A 20,469-nucleotide genomic window follows, 5' to 3' on the forward strand; every position below is an offset into this window, starting at 1 on the left:
CTCCGAAAGGAAATAACTACACTCTACGTATGGAAATATCCTTAGTCTTAACTTATACCTAAAATTGATGTATGCAACTTACTCTTAGATGGTTTAAGTAAAAACTGTGTGAGTGTATGTACATATATGGAGAGGGAGAAGGAAATAAATGATAAAATGGGGCAAAATATTAATAGCAGGTAAATCTGGGTAAAGGTATTCACATATGGGTGCTTTATGCACTTTTCCTGCAGCCTTTGTGTAAGTTGGGAACTATTTCACTTAGAAAGAAAACTTTAAAAAATATATATATACAGTGTTATTCTGTATATATAATATTTAAAAACAGGCACAGCTAATTTATGCTTTTAGAACTTCATTGTCCCCTGGTCCCCTATTCCTGGGGCCATTTGTTAAAAAAGAATAATAAAAGGATTAAAAAAAAAAGAAAGAAAGAACTTCATTGTCTAATACAGTAGCCACCCATAGCCACATTTGGCTGTTCAAATTCAAATTAAGTTAAACAGAATTAAGAATTCAGTTCCTTAGTTGCACCAGCCACATTTCAAGTACTTGATAGCCACATGTGGCTAGTGGCTGCCATACTGGACAGCACAGATTATAAACAGTCCCATCACTGCAAAAAGTTCCACTGGACAGCAGTGTGGGAGGAAAGGGGGTGGGCACCTTTTGGGTGGTAGTGACGAGCAGAGGCATGACAGGGCTTCTGTGGTGCCACTGATGTTGCTTGTTACCAGAGTGCTGGCTGCCAGTGTACGCATTTTGTTAAAATTCACTGAGCTGAACACCTACAATTTGGGAGCTTTTCTGAATACACGTTATATGCTTCAATACTTACATAAAGTGAATTGACTGCAAATATAAGAATGGTCAGAACTGTACAGGATTTTACTATTTGAAAGTTATACATCTTGGCTAACCACTTCCTTAGTAACGAACACACAAACATTTTTTGTTGTAGTGTTGTTGTAATACCTCCTTTACAAAAATTGTCTCAATCGTGAGGTAGATATTATTCTCCTTTTTACAAGAGAAAATTGAGGACCAGTGATTTTGCTCTTTCTCCATGTCCGTGCTCACACCATGCTGCAGAGCACCTAAATTCTACACTGCACCTTTCTGAGAAAAAACTCACCATTTCACCAATTGTTTAAGAACACCAGAATTTAATACAAAAAAAATTAAATATCTTTGTCTCACATTACTTTAGCCCTCTGAGTGATATACAATCTTTAAGCCTGAAAGTTAGTAAGAGAAAATCAAAATGAAAACATCTGTTGAATATATTACTTTCACTAATAAAAATTCTGTTCTCTCTGAAGTGTTTACTACACATATTTAAATGAATCCCAATTAAATTTACTTAATAGGAACAAATCCTTCTTTACACATTGTACATACTGTATGATCACTTCCCAACAGAAGCCACCAGTGTTCAGAGAGAAGGCAGGTATTTATCTCCTTAAAAACATGACTATTTTGAAGGTTGCATCAAAAGCATATGCTGGATGTTACAACTAACACTTGAGGTAAGTTTTCAATGAGCTGCTTGATATGGGATCAAGGCTTAGGCTGGAAATGCCATGTCTATTAATAGCACTTCTGGGGAAATCTAATAGACTCCTCCACATCCACCAATTTTTCTGTATTCATTTATCATGGAAAAAGAGTGAAAGAGGCAGAAAGATGGGGAGGTGGGAGGATGAAGGGAGGGAGAGGGAAATAAAGACACACCATCGCCTCCAGGAAGCAAAAGCAAACCTGGACCCCCACCCCCCATGTGACCAGGGTGCTCAATCCACTCCAGCCCTCTCACGTCTTCCTGCCTCCACCCGTCTGTGCAAGGAAAAGACGCCCGCGTTTAATGAGAAGACTGAAAGCAATGCATACAGGATCAATTTATTAAGAGAAGCTCAATGAGGTTTTATAACAAGCTGCGTATACCTGGCTTCCAAGATGAAATGAATTAAGACAAGGTGATAGGACCATTTCATTGAGATTAGAACAGATTGCTTCCCCTGCCCCCCATCTGTTTTTAACTTTTTTTGTTTTGGAATGGAAGGCAGGACAATTCGCACAGAAATGGAGAAATGATTACACAGGAAATCTGTTTAAGGCAAGTAACCATAATTTCTCACACACACACACAAATTCCCCAAGTGGCCTGAGAAAGATGAGGAACCAACAGGAGGAGCAGCAGGAGGCGCTGAGGAGTGCCAGTTAACAGGGTGTGCAGCGAAACGAGTCAGCAAGAGCAGAGGGACGAGAGCTCCAGGTGGTCAGACCTGGCTGTCTGTAATGCCTGCTGGACAGGCATGTTTTTCAGGGGCCACACTAGGGACGACCATTGACACTAGCTGACTCTGAGAAGCCAGGCCAGGGAGGGGGTCTTCAGGAAGGTTGATCCTCTGCCTTTTATACTTTCCAGGGGTGTTCGAAGCTAACCATCTGTATATGGCTTGGGGTTATCCAGGCCGTGTGGTTCTGTATTTAAAATATCACCAACAAATGTTACTTTTAAAAAAGTGAACTGGCTGTTCGTGTGAGGAAGGTTACAAAGGAAAGGCCCTCTTGGCAGAAGACCTCTGGAGGGCAAGGACTGACCCATGGCTCCTAACAGCAGGGCCTCTCAGATGGGCAGGTGGTCCCCAGGCCACCGGCTGAGATAGCAGCTGATCAAAGAGCTGACAGTCCCCCATGAGCCAGCACTGTGTTGGGACTGCCTCCACCCATTCTTCCACAACCCAGGGGCAGTGGTGCTTTAAGAGTCAGGCACAGGGCAGAGAAGCAGTTCCAGTCACCCCAGAGTGCCTTTCCTGGCAGCTGCCGTGGCTCCTGTTAGAATAGCGGCTGCGGTGGTGAACTGAGGCCATGGACGGACTGCAGTATTTGTTTTTCCTTTCCAGCTTTTCCTGATGCATTATCAAATGGGGAGACCTGTTCTGCCCATCACCATCCCACTCCTGAAGGACACATTATCTCCCACTGCCAACCATGTCCCTTGTGGAGCTTCCTGCTGCAAAGTTAACAAATGGGTGCCAAGTGCCACCACAGAGAGCTTCAGCCTCCACAGTACAGCCCACCTGATGGGTGACTCCAGAGCTGTTCTGACCACCTGACCTTTTCTCTCTAGTTTTCTTTTATCAGACTTCCTCTACTTTATCTTCTACCTCTTCTACTGAACTTCCTGTTTTTTCTAGTTTTTATTTTCCAGGACATGCCCCCCCCTACCCCCCCCACCCCTGCTGGCCATTACAGGGATCACACCCCAGGCATTGGTGTTATCAGCACCACACTCTAACCAAGTTAACAAGGAACAAGCCAGTTTCCAAGACGCTACTTGTTCTCTGAATATTCCTTTCCTTAAATTTGTTCCTGTTCTTTTGTCCACACAGCACGCCCTCTGCTCTCTCTCCCTCTGCAATCCTCTGAGCACCCCTTTCAGGAAGGGGCTGAACCCACCTGTGTGGGGTGCTCCCTGGGCCCTAGCTTCCCTCTGCTACCTCCACTCAAGGAGCTTCCATGGGGTCCAGCTGCCAAAGTCAGGTAACAGCTGTTAAACCGGCAGAGGCCCAGCTGGTAGGACGGTGGGCACCGCATGCAATCACCACAGCCCACAAGCAACCACAGGGAAGGGGCCCAAGCCACAGCATACACTCTGAATCCTGCTGTTAAAGCCATCAGTGGAATCACTCTTGTTCCGGTGAAAACTCTGATTTCTGACACTACCAAATGTAGTTTTCAACTTACAAGGTACCCATCTAAGGTTGGGCTAAGACTGGCTTCCTACAAAATCTGACTTTGTTCTATTTTTAGACTGGGTCAATCAGACACTTAGTGTGAATAATGAGTTGGTTTGGGAGGAAATGAGTTTTTGATCTACAAATGTTCATGTCTACTATGCGCAGAGGTCAAATGACAGAGCAAAGCTTCTACACAGCCAATTAAGAAAATGAGGAGAAAGTTCTCTAGTTAGGGGGAAAAACAGGAAAAAAATAAACTACTAGGAAGGTGGTCAAATTAATTTCCCTGGAGATCTGTGACAAATACAAAGACACTATCTCTCTACTGTGAATTTGGTAAAGTTCTGTCAAGAGGATAGCATACAAAATTTAAATGTTAAAAACTAAAATAACTTTTATAAAGCAAGAATAACTACATTAAAGAAAACACGGGCAAGGGGGAGAAAAGCACTGTCCAGACCCTATCGCACTGCGAGAAGTGACCGTTACTTCGGGGCAGCTCGCTGTGTGTCCAGGACATAGCAGACCAGCAGGGAGGGACACAGTGCAAGGCACCCCACCTCTCTGGACCTCGCAGCAAGACTGAAAAGCTGTTACTTCATGGCGGGTGCCACTGCTCCCCTTGAGGAGGGCGCTACTGAGGAAAGTCCCTGGGCAGGCTGCTGAGGCTTGGCCCTGAGGGCAGGACCTGCAAGAGGTCACAACCCAAAGCCAAGAGAATCATAATGATCTGACCCTCCACAGCAACGCGGAAGGTGGAAGGCAGAGGAACAGTATCTCCAAAGCCCCACGGAGAGACTGATTTACAATCTACAATTCCATACCAGAGAAACTACCAGTCGCATGTATGGCTGGAATAGACACTGATCTCAAAAAAGTTATCACGCATGCCCCCTTCCCCAGAAACCACTGGAGGATATGTGCTACCAAATCAAAAGGAAACAGGAAGACAAATGACTCAGAAAATAAAGGATCCAGTCCTAGAGGGATGAGAGGGACTCTTTCCACTTGAAACTTGATCTCACAATGCGTTCAGTACAGTAAGATTAAAGAACAAACACAGAAGAATGGAATGGGAAAGACAGAAGGCCTATCACTGAGAAAAAATCAGACCTATATTGACCATCATGTCTCAATGCACAGGGCTTCATAATACGGCCATAATATTTCAGGATAATTAATGACAGCTATATAGAAAAGTAAGCTAATGAAAAAAAATACAGCAATTATTAACTAGACAAAAAAAATATATAAGAAGTATAACTATTATATACTACAAGGCTCAGCTGTAATATTTACACAGTCATTATATTATAAACACCATATACTGATTTAACCAAAAGTTATTATTTTACTAACTGGCACAATGTGAGAGAGGAAAGAGTGTACATGCAGGAGAGAGGAGTAAGAGAGAGCAAGAGAGAGGTAAGTACGTAAAAGAGTTAAATCTTCATTTCAATAGATGTTACCTAAAGCCAAAAAGATAAAGAAAGAAAAAAATTAGTAATATAAGCCTGCTATATAGAAATATGAAGGTAAATACTGGAAGAACAGCTAAAAGGTTATCACAGTTAACTGAGCAAGTGTGGGGTGGGGCAGGGCTAGAGACTTGATTTTTGTTATATGCCCTGTAGGACTAATTGACCTTGAAAAACTATTACCATGAAATTACTTTGATAAAAATAAAAGTATAACTTGTTTAAAAACAAATCAAAACCAAAACAAACCACAGGATGGAGCCTCTGTTTCAAAATGAGACAGATGTGCAGGTATGGACTGCAAGGCCGCATCACTAAGGGAGCTGACCTCCCAGCACAGAGGATGACAGGGCAGAGTGGGGTCAGGGACAGCAAGGGAGAGGAACTGCTTCCCGTCTCTACCCCCACAGAGACTCCTCAACAGGGCCACGCATCACTCAACTTAAGTCCTTCACGGTGCTGTGACGGAAGCCTCTCTTCCCCAACCTATTCTTCCCTTTGTAAGTGTTTTGTGGGGTGACCCCCCTCGCAGATCAGTGTGGAGACGAGTGGCATCAGGATTCCACATGAGCCCCAGGGAGGGCAGGTATCTCAGGGAGGGATAGCTGCAGGGGGAGTCTGAGTCAATGTCACGTAAACATCAAATGGCAAGTGGCTTCTGCTGAGAGGAGTCAGACTGTCACAGCAGTAACAATAAAACTGGAATCTACAGGGTGCCAGGTGCGGGGTTGAAAGAGTGATGTAGGCAGACCACTCCAGCAGCAGCAGCAGCTCAAAGTGAGGCCTGGCTCCCTGCCGACTTCTAGGACAGCCTGGAACCTGGGGTCTATGCCTCAGGGACTCTGAAGGGAGTATTTTAACATGCTAATGTGTGGTTTCCATAAAGTAGAGCAGAAGGTGTTTACCTGTGCACGTAGTGAAGCTGATGGATGGAGTCAATGGCCAGCACCATCTCACCGACATAGAATCTTGCCATATCTTCTGGAAGCTTGTCTTCAAACTTACTGAGCAGAGTCAGTAAATCACCACCCACGTAGTAATCCATGACTAAATACTATGAATTGAGAGAGAAGAGGAGAGAATACAAGGGTCAGTCACCACTTAACCTGACAGGTGAGGGCGAACTTCCACTGCAGAAGTCCTTTAACTCTCCAAGTCTGGATTGATGGCTTCTCGGACGCTCTTGTGTCACCCAGTCTCTCCCCTCTCAGAACACGTACCCCAGTGTGCTGTGACACTGCTGTATTTTCAAGTTATGCATATGGCAGAGAACAGACTCCAACAAATGCTATACTTAGTCAATGGAAGAAATGACTGAAGGGTTCAATGTTGGAAAAAACACTCTTTAAAAGCCAGTGACCCAAAGTAGGAGCACAACTGATGAATAGCCCATCATGTCCTATGGACTTAAAAGTAATCCTCCCAACCATCATGTCACAGGAGGACAACGGGCCAGAGACGAGAGGTGAATTACCTAAAATCACATATGATAGTAGCAACTCTTATCAGAAAGATGTTGTCATGGAAGAGCTGAAAGAGAGTTAGTTATATGTGTGTTTGCCCTCACAGAGAAACCAGAAGAGCTACTGCTCAAATAGAAATTAGAGCAACACCAGGAAAAGTATCTTCTGCTAACGGGACTGAGCTGTTCCTTCGCTTGGCGTTCACCTGCCACAGGGCCAGCCACGTGCCGGGCGCTGGAGGACAGCTCTCCCGTACAGCTCCCAGAGGCTCGGGCTACGAAGCCGAGCGGCTGTGGAGGCCTTGAGGGGGTATCCCACCAGGTCAGAGAGGCCCAGGATGGGCAAGACCATCACGACCAGAGTTGGGGTGGCAGCCAACGCCTCCACTGCTGGGGGCCACCAAGCCTCGGAGACTGCTGAGGAAGCCAGTGCCTCAGTCTCACAGGAGTCACCTCCCCTGATGCTAATTTCCTTTTAAGAGATGACTGCTCTGGTCTGAACGTATAACTTTTAACCAATCAACACAGGGAGGAAAGACCTTGTTCACTCAGCCAGGGCAATGATCCTTTGATGTTTACTGAGAGCTAGTCATAACAACAGCTGTCACTCACTGCACACCTACTACGTTCCATGCCTGCAGGCCGTGCAGCTCCTGCCATTATCCCACTAATTCTCACACTGGCCCTCACCTCTGGTACTACCCAGATCCCACTTCACAGGGGAAGCTTGATGACATGCCCAGAGTCACCCAGCTAATAAGTGACAGAGCTGGGACTGGAACCAAGCAATCAGACTCCAGGGCCCATCATCTTCAGCCCGACACTGTAGAGTCTCCAAAGAAAGGACCTGATCACCATGCCTGCCGTTGGGCTTCTCTGAGGAAGGGAATGGACTAGACTTGCGGAAATGAGAGAAGCCTTCATTTTAGGTCCCTGTTCTCAAACAGAATCTTTACCAGCAGCCCTTTCATTTGCTTCTAAGACTCACCTCAATTGTCCCTCCTCCGCGAAGCCTTCCCATCTCTCTCTTCCACCCCCCCCCCAAAGGGCCTCCTTCCCTGTCCCTGCTCAGGCACTGCCCCCATGTTTTCCAATCTACAGGGAGTATTATGGGCAGGAGTACCGTTACCCATTTTTCTCTCTCTCCCACATCTCGCCCAACTCTGCCTCAGTGGGCGTTTACCTGAGTTAGTTTTTTCAGTCGTTGGCTCACTCTCTCTCAACAGTGAACCTGCTGACATCCCTCTGGGCGACAGGGACACTGGTGTGTACAAGATGGTCAAGGTCTCTGCTTGGGGAGCTCACATCTCATGGAGGGAGACAGACCACAACAAACACGGAGACCAGAGAGTGGTAAGTGCCAGGAAGATAGAAGCTCCGTCTGGCTTGGTGGTGTCACTGGGAGGCTACTAAGCATGGATGGGTGGGCAGATATCTGGAAGGAGCCATGTTCTGAAGGCTGGTCAGGCATCATGCTCCAGACAAAGGGGTGTGTGCAAGGAGGCGAATGACTGGGGCGTGCTGAAGAGACAGACAATGACTGTGGCCAGAATATGGTGAGTGGGGAGGGATGAGGGCAGACCCCACAGGGAGGGCCCCAGCCATGGCCCCAGCAGGGACTGTGGCTCCACTCCAAGAGCAGTGGGATGCCGCCACCCAATGATGTTTAGACACTTCCTCTGTTTGCCATGTGGACAGTGGACGGGAGATGGGGACGAGAGCAAGACCAGGGATGGGGCAGGAGGTGGCCACGAGGGGGCTGTGACGTGGCCCAGGCAGGAGGTGGGGGTGTTGTGTGTGGAGAGGGTAGCAGAATGAGGACAATGGACGGGTACTGGAGATATTTTGGAGGAAGAGACCGCAGCAGCTGCTGATGGATGCATGTGGGGGTGAGTGAAGAGCCAAGCTCTCAGGTCCCCCAGAAAGCAGGAGAGAGGAGACAAAGCGACCTGAGCCCTAGCGCCTACCACGTCTAGAGGGAAGCCTGATAGGAGAAGCAGAGGGCGTGTGCACGACAGCAGTGCTACACATGGCTGACGGCCTCCTGGGAACAAGCTGTAAGGAGAGTAAGGTGCAAGGCTCACGAGGCACATAGGTAGAAGCTTATGTTTGGAACAAGAGCCAGAAACAATATTTTCTCTGTCATGTAATGTAGGATTCTGAGTTAAGTCAGTAAGGCAACGCCTTTGTACTTAGTGGTGAAACTGGTTTAATTTTTATGGAACCCAAGTTAGGAACCTACAGTAGAAATGATCACACGAACCAGCTCTGTGGGTGGTCCGAGGAATCCACGTCACTAGAGACGCCTGGGCCCAGCCGAGCCCTGTCCATGCCTGCCTCGTTCCACCCTCACGACACCTAGAAGGCAGGAACTTGCCTAAATGCAGCTGCTCGCAGGCAGCAGGTCTGCCCCAGGAACCAGGCACACGGGCAGGCAGGCTCAGACGCCTTGCCTCTGTCTCTCATCCTTCGTCGTCTTTGTACTTCAACTGGGAGGGAGACTCCAAAGACTCAAGAAAATGGCCTCTTCCCAGAGACTCTTAATTGATGTGTCTCCACTTAGAATAAACTTGGTAACGCCTAACGTTTCAGACCGCAGCACACTGTTCATTTTGGAACAATATAAGAAACAAAACAAAAAAACATTATCTTCCTCTGCACAGATCCATGTTGCCTAGTACTCTTTGGAAACTTCATCCAGATCCTATCAAAAGATGAAAGAACTGGAGACAGTCCATGGAGCTGCTCAGAGCAGGGACACTGATCCAGGCAGTGAAAGGGTTTAGGTGGAGACGGCCCCCGAGCACCAGGCTGTCTGCCAGACAGGCCAGGGCTGGGACAATGGCAAGGTTACTGTCATGTGTGTGATAACCTTCAGCAAGGTAGCTCACCTCTCTTGCCCAGATGCCCCATCTGTAAAATGGTGAAAACCACGACGGCCTAACTCACCGGGCTGCTGGGAAGACTGACAAATGACCCATGCACTGCTATGCCCTAAGTGATCAACGAACACCAGCTGCCCCCTCTGTGGAAACAGATGCGTGTATTTTAAATTCCAAAAACACAGTATAACACACCACTTTACCTAATCCGCAATATTCAAATCTAAAGGATTTCACTGATGTTTGAAAGAAATTATTTTAAGGTAAATAAAGGAAGTCCTAAATAATCCCGTTTCTTATGATTAAATGGAGCACGTGACCAAGGCGCTTCAGGATGGACATGTGGTCGGCTGTCACGGAAGGAGAAGAGCCTGGGGCTCTGCTCCGAGGCTGTGCTGACGAGGACAAGTACACTCCTCTTGGCCTCTGCTGCAGAAACAGTGCTGGCTGGGGGGAGCCAAGCCCAGACCTGCTTCACTGAGGTCTGCATGGGCCCCATCCATGCCGAGATCCTCTGTGTGGGTGCTTTTAGGTTCAGGAAAACCCAGAAAGTCATTTTAGGAATAAAAAGTCCTGGACAAAGCAGTGTTGCTGGTAACTCAGGGCTTGAGACCGCAGGTTTGCTCCCCTTTCACTTGTATGCTGGTTGTCTTGTGAGAGTTTCACGGGGTGTCCAAACAACTCTACGCACGTGTGTGGATCACACAGCTCACAGCAAGCCCTGACCAAGTCAGGGCTTGAAGAGTAAACAGATGACAAGAACATGGAAACCAAGTCACCCCCAAACCTGTGTCGGAAAGCCTCCTCAGGCGGCTCCTACCCCACGGGAGGACTGCAGGCCAGAGGCACACTCTCTGACAGGGCCGGCAGCGCAAGGGAGCCAGAAACATCCCACAGGGAGCACTGGAACAGCATAAATCTCATGGCAGTTTCTTATTCTCGTGCATAGTTCCAGATAGGAAAGCTTTCAAGCCGTCAGTTTATTTAAATGCAATAAACCCAGTGAACAAAGTAATCAGGTTATGCAGTGATTAGAGAAAAACAAAGTACAGGCACACCTTGAAGGTGCTGCAGGTTCAGCTCCAGACCTCCACAGTAAAGCCAATATCGCAATAAGGCAAGTCACACAGACTTTTTGGTTTCCCAGTGCATATAAAAGTTATGTTTACATTGTACTGTGTCTATTAAGTGTTCAATAGCATTATGTCTAAAAAACAATACAAATACCTTGAATAAAAAAACACTTTATTGCTAAAAAATGCTAACAATCATTAAGCCTTCAGTGAGTTGTAATCTTGCTGGTGGAGGGTCTTGCCTTGATGTTGGTGGCTGCTAACTGATCAGGGTGTTGGTAGCTGAGGGCTGGGGTGGTTGTGGCAATTTCTTAAAATAAGACAATGATGATGTTCACTGCATCAATTGACTCCTCCTATCACGAAAGATTTCTCTGTAGCCTGCGATGCTGTTTGACAGCATTCTAACCACAGTAGAACTTCTTTAAAAATTGGACTCAATCCTCTCTTAGTTGCTTTACCAACTAAGTTTACATAATATTCTAAATCCTCCGTTGTCATTCCAACACACTCACAGCATTTTTGCCAGGAGTAGATCCCATCTCAAGAAACCACTTTCTTCGTTCATCTGTAAGAAGCAACTCCTCATCTGTTAGTTTTACTATGAGATTTCAACAATGCAGTCATATCTCCAGGCTCCATTTCTAATTCTAGTTTCTTGGTATTTCCACCACATCTGCAGTTACTTCTTCCACTGAAGTCTTGAACCCCTCAAAAGTCATCCATAAGAGTTGGAATCAACTTCTTCCAAACTTCTGTTAATCTGATGTTTTGGCCTCCTCCCGTGAATCACAAATGCTCTGAATGGCATCGAGAATGCTGAATCCTTTTCAGAAGGTCTGCGACTTATTTTGCCAAGATCCATTAGAAGAATCACTATCTGTGGCAGCCATAGCCTTACAAAATGTATATCCTAAATACTAAGACCTGAAAGTCAAACTTACTGCTTGATCCATGGGCTGCAGAATGGACGTTGTGTTAACAGGCATGAAAACAACATTAATCTCCTCATACACCTCCATCTGAGCTCTCAAGTGAGCTTGGTGCACATTGTCAATGAGCAGTAATATTTTGAAAGAAATCTCTTTTTCTGAGCAGTAGGTCTCAAGAGTGGGTTTAAAATATTCAGTAGGGCCGGCCTGTGGCTCACTTGGGAGAGTGTGGTGCTGATAACACCAAGGCCCCGGGTTCGGATCCCATGTAGGGATGGCCGGTTAGCTCACTGGGTGAGCGTGGTGCTGACAACACCAAGTCAAGGGTTAAGATCCCCTCACCAGTCATCTTTTCAAAAAAAATAAAAAAAATAAAAAAAGAAATATTCAGTAAACCATGCTGCAAACAGATGTGCCATTACCCAGGCTTTGTCTTTCCACTTACAGAGCATAGGCAGAGTAGATTTAGCATAATTCTTAAGGGCCCTAGGATTTTTAGAACGTGAAATGAGCACTGGCTTCAACTTCAAGTCACCAGTTGCACTGACCCCTAACAAGAGAGTCAGCCTGTCCTTTGAAGCCAGGCATTGACCTCTCCTCTCTAGCTATAAAAGTCCTAGATGGTGTCTTCTTCCAATAAAAGGCTGGTTCATCTAAATGGAAAATCTGTTGTTGAGTGTAGCTGCCTTCATCAATAATCTTAGCTAGATCTGCTGCATAACTTGCTGCAGCTTCTACATCAGCACTTGCTGCCTCACCTGGTGCTTCTATGATATGGAGACGGCTTCTTTCCCTAAACCACATGAACCAGCCTCTGCTGGCTTCCGATTTTTCTTCTGCAGCTTCCTCACAGCTCCTAGCCTTCAAAGAACTGAAGAGTTAGGGTCTTGGCTGGAATAGGCTTTGGGTTATGGGAATGTTGTGGCTGGTTTGATCTTTTATCCAGACCACTACAACTTTATCCATACCAGCAATAAGGCTGTTTTGCTTTAACATTCGTGTGTTCACTGGAGCAGCACTTTTAACTTCCTTCAGGAACATTTCCTTTGCATTTGCAACTTGGCTAACTGTTTAGTGCAAGAGGCCTGGATTCCAGCCTGTCTCGGCTCTCAACATGCCTTCCTCACTAACTTTAATCATTCCTGGCTTCGGATTTAAAATGAGAGATGTGTGACTCTTCCTTTCACTTGAAAAGCTAGAGGCCACTGTTGGGTTATTATTAGACCTAATTTCAATACTGTTGTGGTTCAGGAAACAAGAAGGCCCAAGGAGAGAGAAAGAGCTGGGGGAAAGGCTGGTCAGTGAAGCAGTAAGAACACACACAAAATTTATTAAGTTCACCGTCTTACGTGAGGGCAGTTTGTAGTGTTCCAAGACAATTGCAGCAGTAACATCAAAGATCACTGACCACAGATCACCATAACAGATGTAATAATAATAAAAAAGCTTGAAATACTGCAAGAATTACCAGAATGTGACATAGAGACACAAGTGAGCAAATACTGTTGGAAAAATCGAGCCAATAGACTTGCTCAGCACAGTGTTGACACAGACCTTCTATTTGTTAAAAATGCAGTATCTGGGGGCCGGCCCGTGGCTCACTCGGTAGAGTGCGGTGCTGATAGCGCCAAGGCCCCGGGTTCGGATCCCATATACGGATGGCCGGTTCGCTCACTGGCTGAGCGTGGTGCTGACAACACCAAGTCAAGGGTTAAGATCCCCTTACCGGTCATCTTTAAAAAAAAAAAAAAAAAAAAAAAAAAAAAATGCAGTATCTGCAAAGCAATATAAAACCATGTGTGATAAAATAAGGTATGCCTGTACATACTTTCATAAGTTTATTTTTAAAAAATTTTACCTGATGATTACTACACTAAAACAAATCCCTCAGTTTTATCTAGTCAAACATACATTTTAAAAAATGTCAGTTCCAAACTGTCTTATTTTTTAGTGGCAACACAAAGGAATCAAAAACCTTAAGCAAAACGCCATTGACAAAAACTCTAAGTTTTTGTTGGCCCAAACGTACCAGATAGTTTTCATCTTGGAAAGCGTAGTGCAGCGTGGTGATCCACTGACAGTCACCATTCACCAGAACGTCACGCTCTTCTCGGAAACAAGCAGTCTGTGAAGAATCAAGGGGAACAGTCAGTATGTGTCTGTCTGGGAAAGTATCCTGTAGAGCATCTTCCTATATATCGGGGATCCCTGCTATGACAGTGGCTCCAAAGGCAGGGTAACCTGCCTTTCAGGCTCATGGAGCCAAGGGGCTGAGCCATCTCTGTTCCTTTCTTCTCCCGAGCCCCACGCACATGCCAAGGGCTGTGGAGAGTGCACTTCCACGTGTGCCCTTCTATGGCTAACGCTTTGAGATTCTCCCTGGCCTCGCACGTGGATTTTTGCAACAGCTTCCTAGCCGAGCTCCTCCCACCAGCCTCACCTGACTTTTCTCTACCAGATTAACCTCCTCAAAGCATCCCCCCGGGGCCACCCTCCCTGTCTACCTCCTACTGCTGAGCACCACATGGCTGGCAAGATAGGGCACATGCCTGTTTACTGATCTGAGCCAGTTATTTTCAAGAAACATGATATATTCACAGTAAGTGTACTGATGAACATGATCATAATGGGATTCTACTTTGGAGATCTACGGCCAGTAGCATATGGGAGAAAGGCTACCTTTTAGCCTGCTATGGTTTAAAAAAAAAAAAAGCCTTAATATCCAGGTGGTGTCCCTGTAACCAGGCCTTTGGCATAATGATAATAAAATTTCCACTTTACAGAGCATGCAACATAACAAGATTTAACTGTTCCTTATATTTGAAACATGTGCAGCTTAATACAAAAGAGAGCAGCACTGTGGGGACTGGCCAAGATAGGCACAAGAGCACAGCTCACCTGCTCTCAACCAAGTCTGCCAGCAGCCTTCATAACTTGCTCTTTCTACAGGTTTTTTTTTTTCCTGAACTTTTAGGAAGTTTCCCTTCAAAACAAAATGACTGAGGTAGATGTGTCCCAGTTCTACTAATTAAAACAGGCTGAGGGGTCAACAATCAGCTATGTCCAGATGTGTAGAGACAAGCAGTTCAGGAATCACAACCCCTTTTGCAAGTGGGCACCCCAAACACAGGGCCTAGTGAAGGGGGACAGCTGAAAGAAAAGCTGAATGCTGGTGGCCACGCCTCCTGCCTCCAGCACCCTCTCCTACACAGAAGGGCTAACAGAGCCAGCAGTCCCAGGCCAGGTGAGACCACAAGTCTGTCTACAGCATCTGCAGCTTTGTTGCTACAAGGAGATGTTCTCTGCGTGCTTGGCATCTACCTATCACTGTTTAGGATAAAACCCTCTCAGTCTGGGTTGCTGCCTGCACGGTGGCCTATCAACAGGAAACATATGTATTACTTAGCTGTTTTGTTGTTTAAAGACCAGAAAGAGAAATTTAGTATTTTTCAATGTCCCAAAAGGGTAATAAAAACCTAGCCTGGTCTAAAAGCTATGAACTTATACTGCTTAGCAACTTTTCTACTTCTTGTTTATTTCATGCTTTTAAAGAAGATTTCAATATTTACAGCTAGCATTATATATCGATACATACATATGTATTTTTTATGTATCTCACACACACATATATATCCCATTGTATATATTCTAAGATAATCATCACCAAGAGCAGATACTCCTGGACTTCTCTGAAGATGCCAATTAAACTGGATCTGTGCAACCAGATTCAAATTAAATCAGCAATATTTACTCTATTAAAATTTACTCATCCACCATGACATTTGGGTAAACACTAATATGATGAGAATCACCTCTCCTTACCCATAAGACTTTTATAATTTTAAAAATTTAAATACACACACACACAAACACATACACACGTGGTATTTCAAACAGTTCATGCAGGGGCTGGCTGGTTAGCTCGGTTGGTTAGAGTGCAGCCTTAATACCAAGGTCAAGGGTTTGAATCCCCTTACCGGCCAGCTGCCAAAAAAAAAAAGTTTGTGGAAAGATTTGTATTATCTTTGAATTCTATTTTTCCATGAGCTTTTTCAAGTACCCTCCTATATTTCATTCCAGAGGTTAACATGACACGTCATAACTCAGTTCCTTTCATAAATCAACAACCCCTATACAAAAATATAATCTTGAATGGAATTTACTACTATTTCTTTCTCCAAATACTTTATACCTCCCCCAACTTTCATTTAGCACTAGCTATATTTTTTCCCTATGAAAGATCGGCTTCTCTGATTTTCTTGTTTTGCAAAATTCCAGTAGCTCCTGGGGCTGAGGAGGGTCTGTGCATGGCCGAACAAAGGTGAGTAAGATGACAGAGTGCGGAGGGAGAGGAAGAAGCCAAAAGACAAACAGGGAAAGAAAACTCTGTGCAGCCTGAGGCCGTGGAATGGAATGCGGGGGGTGGAAGCAAGAGTCGCAGACCACCGACATGTTGAGACCAGTTGACTGCAAAATAGTGCGAATTCAGTCAGGCAATGTGCATTTATTGAGCAATAAATGGATGTGAGATCTTATGCTGGGTGCCGCAGTGGGAAAAGAAGAAATAGGTATGACGGGGAAATGATTTAGATGAACCTGAGGTGCCAGTGGGACACTGAAGTAAGAAGACCCACCAAATTAACAGAACCCTGGAGCTCAGGAGAGAGATGTGACAAAATAAATGGTCTGCATTGTTATCTGCCCAAATTGGCAGCTATCATTGGCAGAACAGATAAGTATTCCAGGACAAAAGAGGAAAGGGTCACCTAAAATCACAAGGAGGTGTGAGCGGTGGGATGAGAGAGGCCAGAAACCGCAGAAGAATTTTGCGAAAGGAGGAGATGGCTCCGTCTAGAGGCCTTCAGTTCCAGAATGCAGTTCCCTGTCCGCAGGGCTGAGTAGCCCTAGAGCAGAGCCCCAGTGGTGCTGAGCAAGCCACAGAGACACCGGGCAATGGTGAACCTCTGCCACACATGCTAGCCTGCGAGGAGGGGCACACGAGAGGAGCAGACCTGGAAGGACGAGCCTGAGGGATAGTACGGAAGGAGACTTTGCTCTGAGGCGAGATAAAAGAATACAGAGGACAGGAGACAGAAATTGTAGGTGACAGAGGAAAAGCTCGGGCTCACCTGCAAGCCTCGCCTGTCTCAGTCGGGAAGACAGCAAGACAAGGGACTGAGCAAGGGGTGGGAGAGATGGGGTCAGGGGTGAGAAATGGTCAGCACATGCACTGACACAGAACTAAGAAAAAGCAGACTGAAGACTGTCAAGCAGCCATAGTCTCCTTTTATTTACAATCTTTATTCTCCATCTAAGAGGGAACAGAAACAATATTTCTATATGCAAGTTGGCTCCAAACTCAATAATTCCTTTTGCACATGGAGCAGAATTGTGGTAAATGCCTAAGACTTGCACAAAGGTTTTCACCTGCCTTCACAGAGAGCAAATCTGGCCGACAGGTGGGAGGGTGTGCTCTTAGGCAGAGGACCTGGTGAATGGGCCAGGCTGACCAGGAGAGGGGCCGAGTCCAGGAGGCTCTGCCTGCTCTGGTCAGGCAGAAAAGGCCCAGGTCTGTGACATGACTGTGGTTTTCACCTGACTGGGCTTCACAGTCACTTTGCTTTCACACAAACCCCATGTTATTACTTATTTTGTGGTCCTCCATACTTACCTCTGCCCTTTTAAGCATCTCCCACTTGTTGAGGATTTTCATTGCATAAATCCGTTCAGTGTTCTTCATTTTGACAACAGCAACCTGAAACACAAATGTAAGTTTAACAAAAATTTTAATACAACTACAGTGAAATCTTAACTACCTGGGAATCATGGAAAATGAACTGTCAAGGAAAGTAAAGTTTTCTACATAGAGATTTGCCCTTTTACATGTTGAAACCGGGTATTAGCCCCACTGCAACTTGAATGATACCACTTGTTCAGTCAAAAAAAACTTCAATTCTGAGTGACGGGTACACAGGGGCTCACTGTTCTCTACTTAGGTTATATCTTTTCATTAAAAAAAAAAAAAAAAAACCTGTTAAAAATCCATCACTGGCTCCCATGACCCCCAACCCCGGCCCCTGCCTGCTGGCGCTCATTTCTACCTGTCACTCCCACCACCAGCCTCAGCATGTGCCAGTTCTTCCATTTAGAATCTTTTCTTCACGGGGTAGCGACTGTGTGGGCTCTGGAGCATAATTTGGGCCAATTCACTTCTTTATGCGTCAGTTTCCACAGCTACAAAAGGAGGTAAGAGCAGGACTGGCCTCCTAAGACTGCTGTGAGGATCAAATGAGTCATTATGTTCAGCGTGCTTGGTGTCAGGCACACAGTCAGCACCCAGCATGTTGGCTGCCAGAGAGATTCTTCAAGGTACAACTCAAATGCCACTTCTCCCCAAACTAGCCAGCCAGCCCCCCCCGCCAAAAAAAAAAAAAAAGGTCAAATGTCACTTCTTTCACGAAGTCCTCTTGGACTTCTTTGTGTGTGCCAAATCTTGAATGGGCTCTTCCATCACTACCAGCACCTGCTGTGATTTTGCACCCTCATATGACACATCCTACCTTATATACATCAGTCATTGGCCCAAGTCCCCATTATAACACCATAAGCTACTCATTGGTGGTGACAGAGACTTTCACAAATTTTGGCTGCCAATGGCAGGCAAGCTGCACATATCCTTGTACACAGCAGGCACAGAATAGAGAGCTCTTAAATGGAATTATTTACTCCCCTGCCTTTCTAAACATCATATACCACACAATAATCACTATCAAAGTAGTCTTGAGAACTAAAGCATACCAAGAATTTTCCATGTGTCAGGAACTGTGCTAAACGGTTTATCTGCACTCCCATTTAACCCTCACAACAATCGTAGACGATGGAGAGTTTTGACATCCATATTTTACAGACATGGAATGTGAGGCTTGAACGGGTTAAACAACATGCCCAAGAAGCACCAGAGTCTCACTCTCAGGTGCATGCTTTTAAAAACTACATTATAATGATAGTCACAATTAAATATAATCATCCCTGGGTGACCATGGGGGTCCCACAGTGAACTCGCCCTGATATGACCCCAGAGCCTGCTGACGGTCAAGGGCAGATACCCTATGCTCCAGGGCTCCCAGCCGGCCCTACTGGCTTAAGTTGTCCTCTGGTCACCTCCCTCATCGCTACCCTCAGGGCTCCTTGTGGCGGTGGCCTCTCTCGTCATACCTAAGTTGTTGTTTGTTAGCTACGGTCTTAGAAACCAAAGACTAAGCCTGCTGTAACTATGTATAAATTAAAAACAAACAGTGCCTAAATAAAGGCTTCATGAGCCCTCCAATTTGTAAAAGAATAAGAACTTTGCGGCACATACTTTATTATTGTGTTGAAAGCACTTATTGCTTCCCGGGAATTAGCTGTAATCTAGAGAAGTGAGGTACTGTCATATAAAAAGCTACACGGTCTTTACTACAGAAATGATCTAACTTAGAAGGAATAGTAGAGCTGATAACTTTTTAAAGAAAACTCTGAAATTCTGAAGATGACAAGCCAGTGAGCAATCCAGGCCTCATTGAGAAGGAGATGACAATACCACAGACGCTCACTGGGGAGCTCAACTCTTTACATGAGGCATATTAGGTCACAGACCATTTCCAGAAAACATGCAAAGTGGCCCTAATAAAATATGCAGGAGGATGCATCTGTCCACAGAAAAACACCTGTCAGATCAAGAACGTGTAGAAGCAAAACATAGAAGTAAAATTTAATGTTAAAAAAACCAAAAAACAAAAAAACCCTGTATCAGAAAATAAGCTTTTTGTATTGCAAAACAACTTATAAACATTTTGTAAAAATCTTGCTTGGTTTACCAGAAATTTCTTCCTGACCCAAAACTCAGTCTTAATTGTTTCAAAGACAGATGAGGATCCTAAAAAATCTCCAAAATTAGACACTTCAGCAAAGAAATACATATCAAAATAATTTTACGAAACATTATAAAATGATTCTAGGACATGACGAGGATGTGTAACGACTGCTGCCAGCCAGATTCTGTACTGGAGGGAGAGAAAACAGAAAAACCATAAAGACATCACGGGCCAACTGACCAAGCTAGCATGAGGACAAATTAGATTCAAAAACATTCTATCAGTTTTAAATGTAAATTTATGAACTGTGGTTACAAAAAGATGATCCGTATAAGAAAATAGCCACTGAAGTTTTAGGGGTGAAGGGCCTTGCTCAGTGGGGGAGGCGGAGGGCGCGAGGTGAGAGAGAAGAGCAGGAGCCACCTGAGGGGGCCGAGGACTGACACGTCAACAGAAGGACATGTGGGTAAAGGGTCACACTGGTATTCCTTAAGCCATTCTATTCATGCAACTGTTCTATTTGAAACTGTTCCCAAAGTTTTGTCTCTTTTCTTTTTATTTTAAACATTACTTTAGAAACAAGAGAGCAAGCATGGTAGAGTGGCTGGGCACGCGGGCTTGGGTCAGGTAGGCAGAGCTCGAGTCCAGCTCCTCTGCATCTCTGAGCCTCAGTTTCTCATGTTCCCGATGGAGCAGTGGCTACCTCGGGGTGCTGTCAGCGGACTGAAGGTTTCAATGGGCTCAGCCGCCATTAGGCCCTAAACATACCCCTGGCACTGCCTCACATGAGCCAGGAACTGCCCTGCCAGAGGGGGTGTCAACATCGAAGGAACTTCCTGGACTGGGCTGTCCCCAAGATAGAGAGAAGAAGAAGAAGGTGTTTTCAAAGTCATTGTGCTAAAAGAAAAAAAAAGGGTACCTCAAATATCCTGAACCCTGTTTAAATAATAATCTAGAACTGTTTCTTCAAACTGTGGGGAGTGGAGGGTTACAACTCAGAGGCCAGAGTTTCACGGGCTCACTACACTTGCCGTACGACCAGCTCC

The 20,469-nt window shown here is 45.3% G+C and overlaps 1 protein-coding gene across 1 annotated transcript in view; it reads right to left on the reverse strand.

Moving 5' to 3' along the window:
• CDC42BPB (CDC42 binding protein kinase beta) overlaps window positions 1–20,469 on the reverse strand; it is a 114,292-nt gene that overhangs the window by 53,973 nt on the left and 39,850 nt on the right. Inside the window, 3 exon segments of the mRNA XM_063091851.1 lie at window positions 6,127–6,275; window positions 13,600–13,695; window positions 17,242–17,325. Of these exon segments, the coding sequence (XP_062947921.1) occupies window positions 6,127–6,275; window positions 13,600–13,695; window positions 17,242–17,325 (329 nt within the window).

The sequence above is a fragment of the Cynocephalus volans genome, chromosome 3 (genome assembly GCF_027409185.1).
Source record: "Cynocephalus volans isolate mCynVol1 chromosome 3, mCynVol1.pri, whole genome shotgun sequence".
Lineage (NCBI taxonomy): Eukaryota > Metazoa > Chordata > Mammalia > Dermoptera > Cynocephalidae > Cynocephalus > Cynocephalus volans.